At 42.1% G+C, this 13,044-nt stretch overlaps 1 protein-coding gene across 2 annotated transcripts; it reads right to left on the bottom strand.

The window, feature by feature from the left end:
- Nucleotides 1–1,977: 1,977 nt before the first annotated feature.
- On the bottom strand, nt 1,978–11,450 carry pitx2 (paired-like homeodomain 2; the record flags this gene model as incomplete). 2 transcript variants are annotated; one of them, XM_080745594.1, is made up of 3 exons in its annotated part: nt 1,978–2,535; nt 4,411–4,619; nt 11,405–11,450. In XM_080745594.1, the coding sequence occupies 3 exons, from the start codon at nt 11,448–11,450 to the stop codon at nt 1,978–1,980; spliced, it is 813 nt and encodes a 270-aa protein (XP_080601720.1). The 2 variants fall into 2 exon arrangements, with proteins under 2 accessions (XP_080601720.1, XP_080601719.1); XM_080745593.1 differs by lacking the exon at nt 11,405–11,450 and adding an exon at nt 5,218–5,416.
- Nucleotides 11,451–13,044: the final 1,594 nt, after the last annotated feature.

The raw sequence follows: 13,044 nt of genomic DNA, 5'->3' as shown, positions 1-13,044 counted from the left end.
TGACCGAATGGATGAAGCTTAATTTAGGTAATATACTCCGTAGAGCCAAAGGCGTTATTTGCCAAAAAAGATCTGTGCTTTTCGGCAAACTCCACCGTTGTAGGTAGGCCCAGTAGGGACGATAAAATACTTAATGCAAATCAAACCATCGCAGACAAAGGAGAGGATCTGTAGGCTATCCATTGCTCTATATATGCGATATTACCAACAACAGGCCTTTAGAAACTGCTTGTGGATTTTCCTCCATAAATTCACTCAAACATGAACGGTGGAATCAGATAGTGTTGTTGAGCTATATCTATTGTTAGTCTGTGCACGCATTGCAACAACATTATATTATATCACGATCGTTGAATAAAATCCACCATTCATGTTAGCATGCATGTTTCCTGCTTGCTCCACACAGTGAGTCTAATGGACTCTGGAGTCTGGTCCTGTGTGGTCCAGCAGAGCCTCCGCTTGTTTGTTGATTCCCGTGTTATTTCAAGCGCCAGTGCACCAAGCCTTTGGCTAAGAAGCCAGACATGTATTCAGCAGCTAATCTGTCGGGACATCTCTTCCCCTCTTCAGCGGTAAATGTATTGGAGTATGTGGATTGGAGTGGCCCATTGTTTTGGCTATAGATTATCCGGCCTGCTGGCCCTATAGACAGACTTGTCATTGCTCTACTCAACTCAACTCACTCACACGTTGCACCTCAGATCTACAAGCCTCATAGGCTTGGCATTCGCAAAGTATTGTGAGCTTGAAGATCGTCTATTTTCATCAAGTGGAACCGCCGTACGACCAGGCTTTGACAAAGGCAGGCTGTGCCAACACAACAACGGGTTCAACGAGTCCAATAATAAGTCCTCCAGCAAGCACATGTTTTGAACAATATATTTACTTCCATTAAATAAAACACAATAGTTTATTTTTGATGTTGAAAAAACAAAAAAGAAAACATAATTCCGTACCAAATACTATACACAAAGAGAGAGAGAGAGGGGGGGAAAACAAATAATTTTTCGGAACAGTTTGGAGGATGCGTCTTTTTTCTTTTCTTTAAATCCAGAATTGTTGCTATTCTAAATCGATATTCACACAGACATTTAAGAATAAATTTATATTATGTTAGAAACACACACAACCGGTGCGTTTTAGTATGTACACCCCCTCCCCCTTTTTTTGCAAGCAAAACATGATTCCTTTTTCTGATTTTTTTTTCTCCCTTCTTTTTTTGTTTTGTTTAGTTTTTAGTTTTTTTTTTAATCCACATGCGTTGTTTAAATTGAATCTTGAGAAGTCTGGAGGGCCTGGCGAGGCAAAAAACAAGGAGATGAACGATTCTATGTACAACCTTTCAGTCAATAATCAACATCCACCCCTCCCCCCCACCCCACCCCCCCAAAAAAAGAGAGTAATTTGACAAGCTTCAAGATGAAAATAGGCCTGTGAGGAACTCCATTCACAGTGGGCGCACAACAACACAGACCTACTCATGGGAGGGGAGAGGATTAAAGCCTCCATTCTACTGTTTTTTAGTTGTTTTTTCTTTTTTTAATTCGTCCAGGGGTTGTTTCAGTGGTTCAGTTTTCTAGTGCCCTTTGGAAAGAGAAAAGAAAAAGTAGTCTTTTTGTTCCTGTGGACGGTGGAGTTGTGGCTTGTCAACAGTTGGGCTTGTTGGCATTTTCTCAGACGGGGTCCTTTAGGTGGGGTCTAAATTGACCCATTCAAGTCTGTAACTCTGGCAGTGTACAAATGGAACCAAATGAACCCTGGCGGGTTCATTTGGTTCCATTTGTACACACTTGCCAGAGTTAAGGGGGGAGACACATTTTGAAAGTTTGGAGAAACACTGCCTTCGAGTGTCCTTTGGAAAAAAAGAAAGCGAAAAGGAAAAAGTAGTCTTTTGTTCCTGTTGGCGGTGGAGTTCGGCTTGTGGTTCATTTTATTTTTTATTTTTTCAGGCTGTAATACTATTCATACAACATATCGTTACACCGGTCTGTCCACGGCGTACTGACACGCGCTGAGGTTGGACGCCGGGTTCTGCACGCCGGGGTATCCGAAACTGGAGTGCTGCTTGGCTTTGAGTCTCAGGCTGGCCAGGCTGGAGTTACAAGTGTCCCGGTACACGTAAGGGGGCGTCGGGGGCGCGTACGGACAGGCCGGGGCGCCGGGGACCCCCGAGTTCAGCGAGGGGCTGCTGAGGTTGTTCAAGTTATTGAGGCCGTTGAGGCTGGAGCCGGGCACGCCGGACGGCACCATGCTGGAGGTCATGGACATGGAGGAGATGGAGCTGGGCGGCGAGAACATGGCCTGCGAGGACAGCGGGTTGACGTTCATGGAGTTGAAGAAGGGGAAGCTCTTGGTGGTCAGCGAGGCCGACGTGAGGCCCTTGGCCGCCCAGTTGTTGTACGTGTAGCTCGGGTACATGTCCTCGTAGGGCTGCATGAGGCCGTTGAACTGCGGCCCGAAGCCGTTCTTGCACAGCTCCGCCTGCGAGTTCCGCTCGCGCTTCCTCCACTTCGCTCGCCGGTTCTTGAACCACACCTGGTGCACGGACGGAGGAAAGGACGTAAACACCATGTTAGGGATAGTTTGGGATTTGTTGTTAATGGGGAGAAATGTCGTCATTTCTATCTAGAAATCTGGCCCTGCCAGGCTAGCATGCAGTGTGTTAGGAACTGGTTTGCTTCCCGAGCTGGAATTGCGTTTTATTCAATAATTACAAAAATAATTGTAAACATTTTAAAACAAACAAGAAATACCACCGCATTGTGCGCTTGTAGATCGGCTGTTTTCACTAGTTTGGGTCCCGGACAAAATGGCTAATTTCTCTTTTGGGTTTCGACCTGAAAATTGATCACCTAAATTATTCAGACATAATTTAATTTTGAGGCAAAAATAATTCTTTCATGCCTACACCCAAATCCTATATAGGCCAATTCTGTCACTGCATGTAATTTAAAAAGAGAAAAAAAACATGGGGGGGAAAGAAAAGAAAAGAAAATACCCACTACGCGAACGCGATAATTAAAACCTCGCCGTGTTACAGTTGAGTTCAAATATGGACAATTAATTCATGATTTATCATGCAGAGAAAAGCGCTTTGATTCTTTGCTGCTGTATCTCAGCAGAATACACACTAGAATACACACCAGGCGTGTGTATTCCAGACAGTGTGTGTGTGTGTGTGTGTGTGTGTGTGGTGTGTGTGTGTGTGTGTGTGTGTGTGTGTGTGTGTGTGTGTGTGTGTGTGTGTGTGTGTGTGTGTGTATTCCGCTCTGGACCGAGACAAACACTCGTGTGACCTTATAATCACACAACGCCGGGGCGACAATGGCAAAATACAAGCTTTGCACCTCTTTCACACGAACAGAGGAACATGTAAGGTATCTGTCACGGACACATGTCAAGCCTGACCCGTTAACAGCGCTGCCTGGGAATTATACTTTCTCTCTAAAAAGATGCAATAGTAGGCCATGCATGCAGCGCCCCGCAGGCCCAAAAGCTCTACGAGATTAACAGTTTTTTGTGTGCCAAGAAATAACACAAATAACTGTAATAACTCTTAAACCGGATTCTTGCTACATCGTTTCACACTGTTCGTAGGATTAGACACGGCTGAGGTAAGAAATAATTAGACCGAGTATGAGCGGGGGATAAACACCAAGATAATTAATATCGTCCTGTATACGTTTGTATATTTAAATAAGGCTTCGAGTGTTTGTTTTCTTGATGACATTTCGTTGGTGGAATATTTTCCACACGGATTTCCTTTTTTCTTGCTGTGCGTAATTGCGCGTAAAACGTTTGGGAATACGTGTCTAATTATTCTCCCGCTAGCTATACACTACACTGCAAAATGCACGTGTTAATTGGACCTTTTAAGAGTGCACAAATTGGCCCTTATATGGGCCCATTGATTGATTGATTGATTGATTACTTTATTAGAAGTTTCCATGGGACACTGATACACTGTCAACTAAAAGGATAAAGACCACAGGAAAGCTGTTAGGATTGTTTGCATTGGGGTCCCTTTATACTCAATTCATACAAAATTAAATGACAGACAACTATCCAAAGAATATCATCATAAGACAGTCGGGAAACAATTCTGTTCCATTTGTACACTGCCCAGTAAAATACTTTACTGAGAAGAACTGGCAGTGGTGTTGCCACCAGAAACGGCACAAATTATTTGATCTCTATGGATTGTGTTGTTCTATTTCCCTACCCCAGTGTTCTCAAAGTGGATTCCAGGGACTCTGTGGGCTCTAAATTGACCCATACAAGTCTGTAACTCTGACAGTGTAACAAATGGAACCAAATGAACCCGTTTGGTTCCATGTGTACACTGTCAGAGTTAAGGGGAAGACCTTAATTGAAATGTGAAAAGTTTGAGTCAAACAACAACTGCCTTACCCTGACGCGCGCCTCGGTGAGGTTGGTCCACACCGCTATCTCCTCTCGGGTGGACATGTCCGGGTAGCGGTTCCTCTGGAACGTGGCCTCCAGCTCCTGCAGCTGCTGCGAGGTGAAGTGAGTCCTCTGCCGCCGCTGCCGCTTCTTCTTGGGGTCGTCCGAAGAGTCGTCGTTGTTGTTGTTGTTTTTGTTTTGGCCCTTTTCTTTCTCTGCGAGAAGAGAGGAGGAGACCGTACGTTTGTTCACCTTCTTATTTTAATTTTTAAAAGCTATATATAGCCTAAGTGACACCGATAAATACAAAGGCTTGAAGAGTTGCTCTCATAAGAAAAACACAAACCTGGACTCAATAAAAGCTGATTGGACTCGTGACAAAATACAAATTAATCATCCTACATTTGAGAATATCGTTCTAATTATTACATAAACACGTGCCATTTATTATTGTTATTAGCCTGTTATTACGGTGATATTATTATTAATACTAGCCTATGTAGTAGTAGCTATAGCATGTACTTGTTTTAAAGTGTAGCCTATTAGTCAAATTGCGTTTACATTGCACATAAACTACTTTGGACCACCGCAACCCCCACAGTCATAGCCTACACAAAACCTAGTCAAATGACAGCTATACAATCGGATTATTTGCATATACAGAATAACTTCCTGCAGCCCTCAAACTCCCTTTATGACGGTAAACGGGAGCCATGTTTTTGGTCTCATGTCAACGGTACGAGGACCGATCCTCCCGCGACCGCCACGTCCAAAAGATTATTATATCCGTCGATCGGAGAGTTGATGTCTTACCTACGGACTCGGGACTGGAAGTGTCCGACACCGTGTGCACCTCTAACCGGTGCTTGGAGTCCTGTACCGACCGCTGCAGCGGCTGTAAGCTAGACGCCATGGCCAGAGCCGTGTGGTGGTGCGCCGCCGAGGAGGCGACTTTATTCCCGGGGAGGTGGTGGTGGTGATCTATAGTCAGTGGATCCCTCATAGAGTTCATTGGAAGGATAGCGGCTCAAAGCGCGCTGTCAAAATGTAAAGTTCCCCTTACAGTGCAGCTCGGCAGGAAAAAAAAGAAGAAAAAAAAAGAAAAAGAAAAAAGAAGAAGAAAAAAAAAATACAATATATATATTTTTAAAGGACTAAAAGTCGACGTCGGAGTAGCCTACAGACTCTCGATCCTACACAGCAGCAAAGCGGCTCCACTCGGAAATCAAGTTGAAACCTTCCTTTCTTTTACGGTGTGCAAGTGCAACAACAACCGTGTGAATGTCTTAAAATAGACCAGATAGTGCCATCATCATAGCCGGCGTCGGAGACACAGACAACGGGCTCTAGCGCTGCGTTTAAAGCCGTGCCACAGCAGCAGTAAAACGGATGCCTCAGGTAGCTGACAGCCGAGTGACAAGGACAGGTATACGAGGTGATTTTAGAGATCCAGGGGAAACACACGCGCATACACACGCGCGCGCACACATACACGCACACACTGACACACAAACACGCACACACTCATACACTCGTACGCGCACGGTCGTCCACCACCGCTCCTGTGTTCATGCTCGGTCGTTCCCCTGCGCCACTGGCTGTCCAACTGTGCCTCCTTCTCTACCAGCCCGACGTCATCACACACTGACTGCACCCTCCCATCCAGCGCTGACTGACAGGCTGTGTGTGGAATATGACGGCTTTTTGCTCATCCAACCAACCCGGAGCTCGCAGACACCAGATATGTCTCCGCCAGTGTGTTTTATGCTGGGCTGGCGCTTATTTTTTCCTTTTTTTCCCCCCTTCTCCTTCCAAATAAAAGCATGTAAAGGGAGATGGGGCTGGAACGCGCACGGTGTTGTGTGCGTGGGTGAAACACGCACGCACGCACGCGCGCGCGCGCGCGCACACACACACACACACACACACACACACACACACACACACACACACACACACACACACACACGTGTGCGCACGCAGTGTGCGTCGCGACTCGCGAGCATGCCGTGAGAGCGATCGCGGCCCCCAGGACCAAATATAAAAATGAAAATAATAACACAGTTTGGTTCCATTTTATTATGAGCTGGGCTCAGCTCAGTGGGCCGGTTAAACGGTGTCTATTGATGCCCAGGCTGAGCTCCTCGCAGGCAAAGGCATGAGCAACGCCGTTTACTCAGAGATTCAATATGGATGAAACGAGGGTGTGTGTGTGTGTGTGTGTGTGTGTGTGTGTGTGTGTGTGTGTGTGTGTGTGTGTGTGTGTGTGTGTGTGTGTGTGTGTGTGTGTGTGGTGACTGGTGAGCGCTATGGACCGTGGACAAAGCGCACATTGAATGTCAAACACAACACGGTTTGAATGTGGGTCACAAAAGACCCCTGTGAAATATTGACTCCATATAAAAAAAGCAGAACATTAAACCTCCACGGCCCCACCCGGATGAAAAAAGATAAAACTTCAAAGGGAGATGCTTAACCCTAAACTATTTTTTGCTGCTTGTTATGATCTTATCTCATCTTATCTTATCATGGACCCATGCCACGCAGGGGGGATGCGCGGCTCACATGGCCCGTGTTTCCACGGTCATAAATTCATTTGGAGACACGGAGCGAAAGCCTTTACGCAGAAAGATTGAAACACAAACCCGGGGGGGTCACTCACACACACAGTGGTGAAAAGTAACTAAGTAGATTTACTTACGTATTGAGCTATTTGTACTTTACTTGAGTCTTTCCCATTTCCAATACTTTTACCAATATCTCGGATTCAAATATTGCACTTTTACGCCCCTACATTTATTTGAACACTTTAGTTACTAGTTACTTTATAGGTTTTTATTATTATTGCAAAACAACCAGTCTTCAGCCATAGGCCTTTTTTTCTGGCCATTTGCATCGTGATGCTATGCATTGTGAGCTTGTAGATCTGCAATTTTCAAAAGATGTTTTGCAGCCTACAAACTATAAAATGGGGCATTCTGCATAATGCCTTACTTTGGGTACTCTAAGTACATTTTGATGCCAGTATACTTTTGTACTTGTACTCATTTTGAATCCCTGGCTTTTACTCGTCGTAACACAGTAATAAAACATGTGAGTACTTTTTTCCACCCCTGGTCACACATGCTCGATGTCAAGCGATCAGATCCCCTCCGTGCTCGACCCATGTGGAAAAAGCCGGTTCCGATATCCGCGTTAAACCCCGTTAACCATCCAGTTTCATCTTGTTGTCGACGGGTGTCTTTATCTCTCATGCTTAACCGGATCTCCCCTCTCCTCTGCTCTCCTCTGGACCCCTCCTGTCTCCCCTTCTCTCCTGTTGCGTCTTTTAATCTGATAAGACTCTCATTTGCCTAAGATTTTTTTTTTAAGGAGCACTTTCAGGGGCGTCAATTGGGCATGCATGCAGCTGCCATACCCTGGGTCCAGGGGGGAGAATACAAGTTACTTTAAAATATAAATCCATGAATGTCTCTTTCTGTGCTGGTTATGTTGTTAAATTACATTAAAATAACTAAATGCAAAATATAACAAGGTATTATAATTATATTCTCCACACTTTTATTCTCCCCATCTTGACAGAATAGTATATTCCCAGGTTCCGCAGGTCAGCTGCACAGGTGCATTCATTATTGTTAATTGTGGCACGTTTACTATTAAGCCAAGTTTAGCCGCACTTGAACAACTGTTCCAGACTGCCATATCCAGCCCAAGAAACCATAGAAATTTTGGGGGGGAAAAAATAGAATGTACTTCTTAAAATAAATGTATCAGGCCTGTTGCTAAGGTATGGCAACATGATTGGTGTCATGTTGCCATACCTTACCTTTTTCTGAACTGACGCCACTGAGCACTTTTTTATGGGTTCGAGCTTGCTTGCTATGCTGGTGGTGCACTGCATTCTCCTGGTTAATTCCCTCAAGATCACGACGCGTTATAAGGCAAAGTAAACACGTCTAAATCAAACAAATGCCCCCCTTTTATACTGAGGAAGGCCATGCCTGCCGTTATGAGAGAACAGGTGACCCAAACGATTTGGTTTCAACAGGCCCGATTATTGGGCCCCAATTGATGTGCTTCATATCGAATAATGGCTATAACGATGAATTAAATACACAGGACCTCAATGGATACAAGCCATAGGTCTTTTATCATCCTATTGTGTAAATCTGTACATCTGTGCTTTTTTCTTTCTTTCTTTCTTTTGTGTTACGCACAGCAAAGGATTCAATCAACCAATGCATAAATAAAGCAGTTTGATATTTTGTACTCTCTCTCCATTTCTTGTAGGCTATAGCTAACAACTGTGTTTCATAATAGCACAACAACGCAAGCAATAGGCTAATAATAATAATACATTTTCATTGTAAAACAAAATGATTATATTGATCCTAATTATAGTAACCGATAAAGCACACATTCTGTATTAAGTGGCCAATTCACTATTCAGTCAACAATGTATTTTTTTTCTGGACAGGGAAGCGCATACTGGGGACTGAGCAGTCCGCTCATTTACTTCTGATTGAGCTGTTGTCACCACGTCTGGTCCAATGAATATTTAATTAATGTAAATGATAAAATTACCATAATAAAAACAACATCAACAAAAACATTATGGCCTGTGTAATTAAGTCCTTATATATTATATTATATTATATTATATTATATTATATTATATTATATTATAACTATTATTACCCAAATTAATCAAAACAACAAAGTGCTATACAATTTCCAGCAGTAGAGAAATACAAATACAACGCATACTTTATTTTAATTTTATTAGCAGCTCCCTTCCCTTTTTTGTATAATAGTAGGCAATAACCTCATACAGAGGAGTGAGTGCTTGTTGTTCTTTTTGGTGGATTTATAAAGCCGAGGAGGTTGAAGTGGATTAGCGCTGTGCTCTTCATTGTACCTAACATCTCTCTCTCTCTCTCTCTCTCTCTCTCTCTCTCTCTCTCTCTCTCTCTCTCTCTCTCTCTCTCTCTCTGCTGCGGATTAGCGCGCTGCTATAGGCCCCCGCGCCATAGAGGGCCATTAATTAGCAATTCAGTCAATATGAGGGAGACGACAGGGCTTTTTACATTGGATTAAGACGACATCGCAATTCTTCCATTAGTGTATTCGTCCTCACGAATTGGCTTTCATTATACATTTAGTTTTTTTCCCCGGGAGTCACTCCAACCAGCGCTGCATATATTACCGCTAAACAGTTGGAGACGCCGCCGTTCAAGTGGTGCGCGCGTATGTGCGTGTATATGGCAGCCTGGTAGGGCTTCATCATCATTACATTTCAGCATATAATTATGTTTTTTTCTCTTCCTATTTGTTATTTTATTATTAATCAATGGTCGTTTGCGCCCCCCCCCCCCGCCGCCCGCCCAACCAAGCCGGGTGAAATGGCCTCAGTTGGCCCCTTGTCTTTATTGTCTATCAGTGTCGACTGAACGGGATAGATTGAGAGTTATTGGTAATTCGTTTAAGTTTCTAATATGGTTTGGTGTCACTGTTCCCCCAAACGTATTGTCTAATAATGAAATAAATCCAGGGCTGTGCTGAGACATAATCACACGGCATTACGCACACGGTACTGAGCAGATCAGGCGGTTTGTTTAGCTGCTTTTAGATCTTTTTTTTCTGACCTGTTTATTTTTTTTAAACATCTGAAATAAATGATCATATAGGCTATACAATCGTTTTATTAGGTATAGGCATATAGGCTACACTATTCAAGGTTATTACTAAGGCCTCAATGAAACAAAGAGGACAGGAAACACAAATGGACCTCCTAATAGACAGAGACAGACCAATACTGTAGTCTAGACTATTTTCTAAAATCATATCAAATTACATCTTTGCGGCGTAACCTTTACGCTGTCTGAGCGTCTCCACACTGCACCACCAGGTGTCGCTCTAAGACAACGAACAACCTCAATTGCCAGATTCAGCCCGGCATAGACCAAATAAACACAGCAGGCCTAATATCTGTGAAGTAAAAGGTGGACCACATCCTTTTTAAATATTAGTATATTAGAAAGAAACTCAACTTACTCATCTAACAAGTTGTTTCAAATATGTAAATATCAATTATGATCTGTTTTTCCGATTGTGTTTTTTCTGCACGGTACGGTAAATGAATTGAGTACAACGAACCCCAATGCAAACAAGCCATTGCGCTTTCTTGTGGTCTAAATCCTCTTAGTAGACCTTTTATCAGAACTGTACGGTCCTGCGCTATTCCTATGCAAACTTCTAATAAAGTATTCAATTAATCAATCAGCTAAACCGAAGCACACAACCTATTCAGAGTGAGGGAATTTGAACATGATAAATGAATGAACGCACCCGTTTCCCACACGAAGTGAGAATATGATAGTCATATGATAGTCACTATAAAAAGTAAACTATTTAATTGGAAGTATGAGGATATAGGATGCAGGAGGATTGCATTCAGATTTATCACATAGGTCTAAAATACGTGTGATTTCTAAGAAAATAACCATACTTGCCTGATGGCAGCCACAGGCCACTACACCACTAGTGTTCAACCCTTTTCATATCAAGGTCCATTATGTATACGGTGTTTGAGCCACGTACGGACCACTGATGAGAAATAGCCTCTCTCAGACCCAAAACTCAAAATATTTTGTCCTCAATTCCATGCTGTATTGATGTGTTTCCATAAGAGAGATAGCCAAACAGGCAAAAGGTTCACCAAAATAAAAAATGAAAATCTACATTCTCTAATTGTGTAGACTTAAATGTAAGTGATGCAGATGTTAACAATAATTTAACTCTTGAGTTACTGGTCCATTTATTTTCATTTTACGCTCTCAAGAGTTAAAGATCTATAAGGGTCTATTTGGTTACCAACTCTCCATCATTTAGCTGGGGACCACCTGGGACCCCCTCCTCAAGGACCACTGGTGGTCCTCGGACCACTGGTTGAGAACCACTGCACAACACGAAGGAATGAATGAAGTTAGTGAACACTCACCTATCTGTGCACAGGTGGAGGCCAGTTTACGGCAGTGGGAGTCCATTATCGGTAATTTAGGAATCCCCGCTTCCTGCATGAACAGATAAACAAATGAAAAGAACATGAAGACGACATTTGCAATGCACGCTGTTTAAATCGTTACTGTCAACTCATTATATTATCGATGAAATTATTATTTGTCTGCACAATATTTGTTTTTGTTTATTAATTTATTATAGGGCCTATTCTCATCATAGGCTAATTGGATATCCATTGTAAATATACAAACACCAACACACCACCAGCTTAATGTTTTTTTTTTTTTTTCTGTTTTATGGTTTTAGGCCTATATGTTGTATCCCCACAGCCTACATATATATATCTCTGTCCCAAAACGTTGTGGTTTACTGGTTTACTTTGCTGTGTTTGTGTGGAATTGCAGCAGTTCTGGGTGTGATGCAGGATGCAGGGGGTGATGAAGTGATTTCTGTGGTTAAAAAAAAGAAAGAAAAAAAAGAAAAAGAAGAATCAGGAGGATTAGAGTCTGATTGAGATGTCTGTCGGTGGGATATTACAAAATTCATTATCGCGGCCCTATACTACCTCGATATGAAGTTACACAGATGGGGTTTATTAGTCCAGGCTCACTATGTTTGCTTATGATAATTCAAGTAAGTCGGGGGTGGAATTTGCATGCTGCAGTCATGCTGTCCAACCATTCTCTCTCTCTCTCTCTCTCTCTCTCTCTCTCTCTCTCTCTCTCTCTCTCTCTCTCTCTCACCTGCGATAGGAAACATCTGCGTTTTAGGTTGAGAAATGGACATATTATTCATTGGAAGGTTAAATTTTACGCTGTCTGTCTCTCTGGCTGCAAAAAGGTGTGAGTTTATTACGCGGGAGGTGGATGTCATCTGGTCAGGTTTCACGTGCTCTTTAACTTAGATACAGTAGATAAGGTTGCTGTATTATAGCCTCAATGCAATCGGATGGAATCAATTTATTTTAACGAATCATTTATTTCAAATCAATCGTTTATTTTTGTATGAAACCATTTAAATAAATGTAAGTAAATATAATTATTTATGTTTCATTTTATATTGCTAAATGAACAACATGTCTATTTTGAACAAGCAACATTGAGCTATATAATAGGCCTAATAGGCCCCAAGTAAAATAATACAATATAGTCATAAAACTTAAATCGAGTTGTTTTAATGAGGAACACTTGGAATGTCAATAATTATGGTTTGGGTCAAGGGTATTAATCATTTGGTCTGCATAATGAATGTATAATTAAGTAAAATGTTCACCCTAATACTAATTAGTTAAAAACGTCAGGCATGTAAACGGAAACAACAACAAATAAAATCGGTTCAAATGATGAAAATCTGTTGTGTTTTCGATCCCATTGCATTCTATTTGTTGATTTAGCTCCATTTAATCCAGACAAGTATTTTAAATACATTAATGTTTAAATAATATTTTGTCTTCCCATTCATCATTCATTACACAATTACAGCACGTTATAATATGTTATGCTTATCATAACCCATTTGTTCTGTAAAATGTGTAAATTCTGATTTATAAATGTAACATAAATGAATTGTATCGAAAATGATACGACATATACATGGATTATGCTAATATGGATTATAGAT

This window comes from Nannobrachium achirus (assembly GCF_963921795.1).
Source record: "Nannobrachium achirus genome assembly, chromosome: 17".
Classification (NCBI taxonomy): Eukaryota; Metazoa; Chordata; class Actinopteri; order Myctophiformes; family Myctophidae; genus Nannobrachium; species Nannobrachium achirus.
This window is presented reverse-complemented; position numbering and strand designations above follow the sequence as displayed.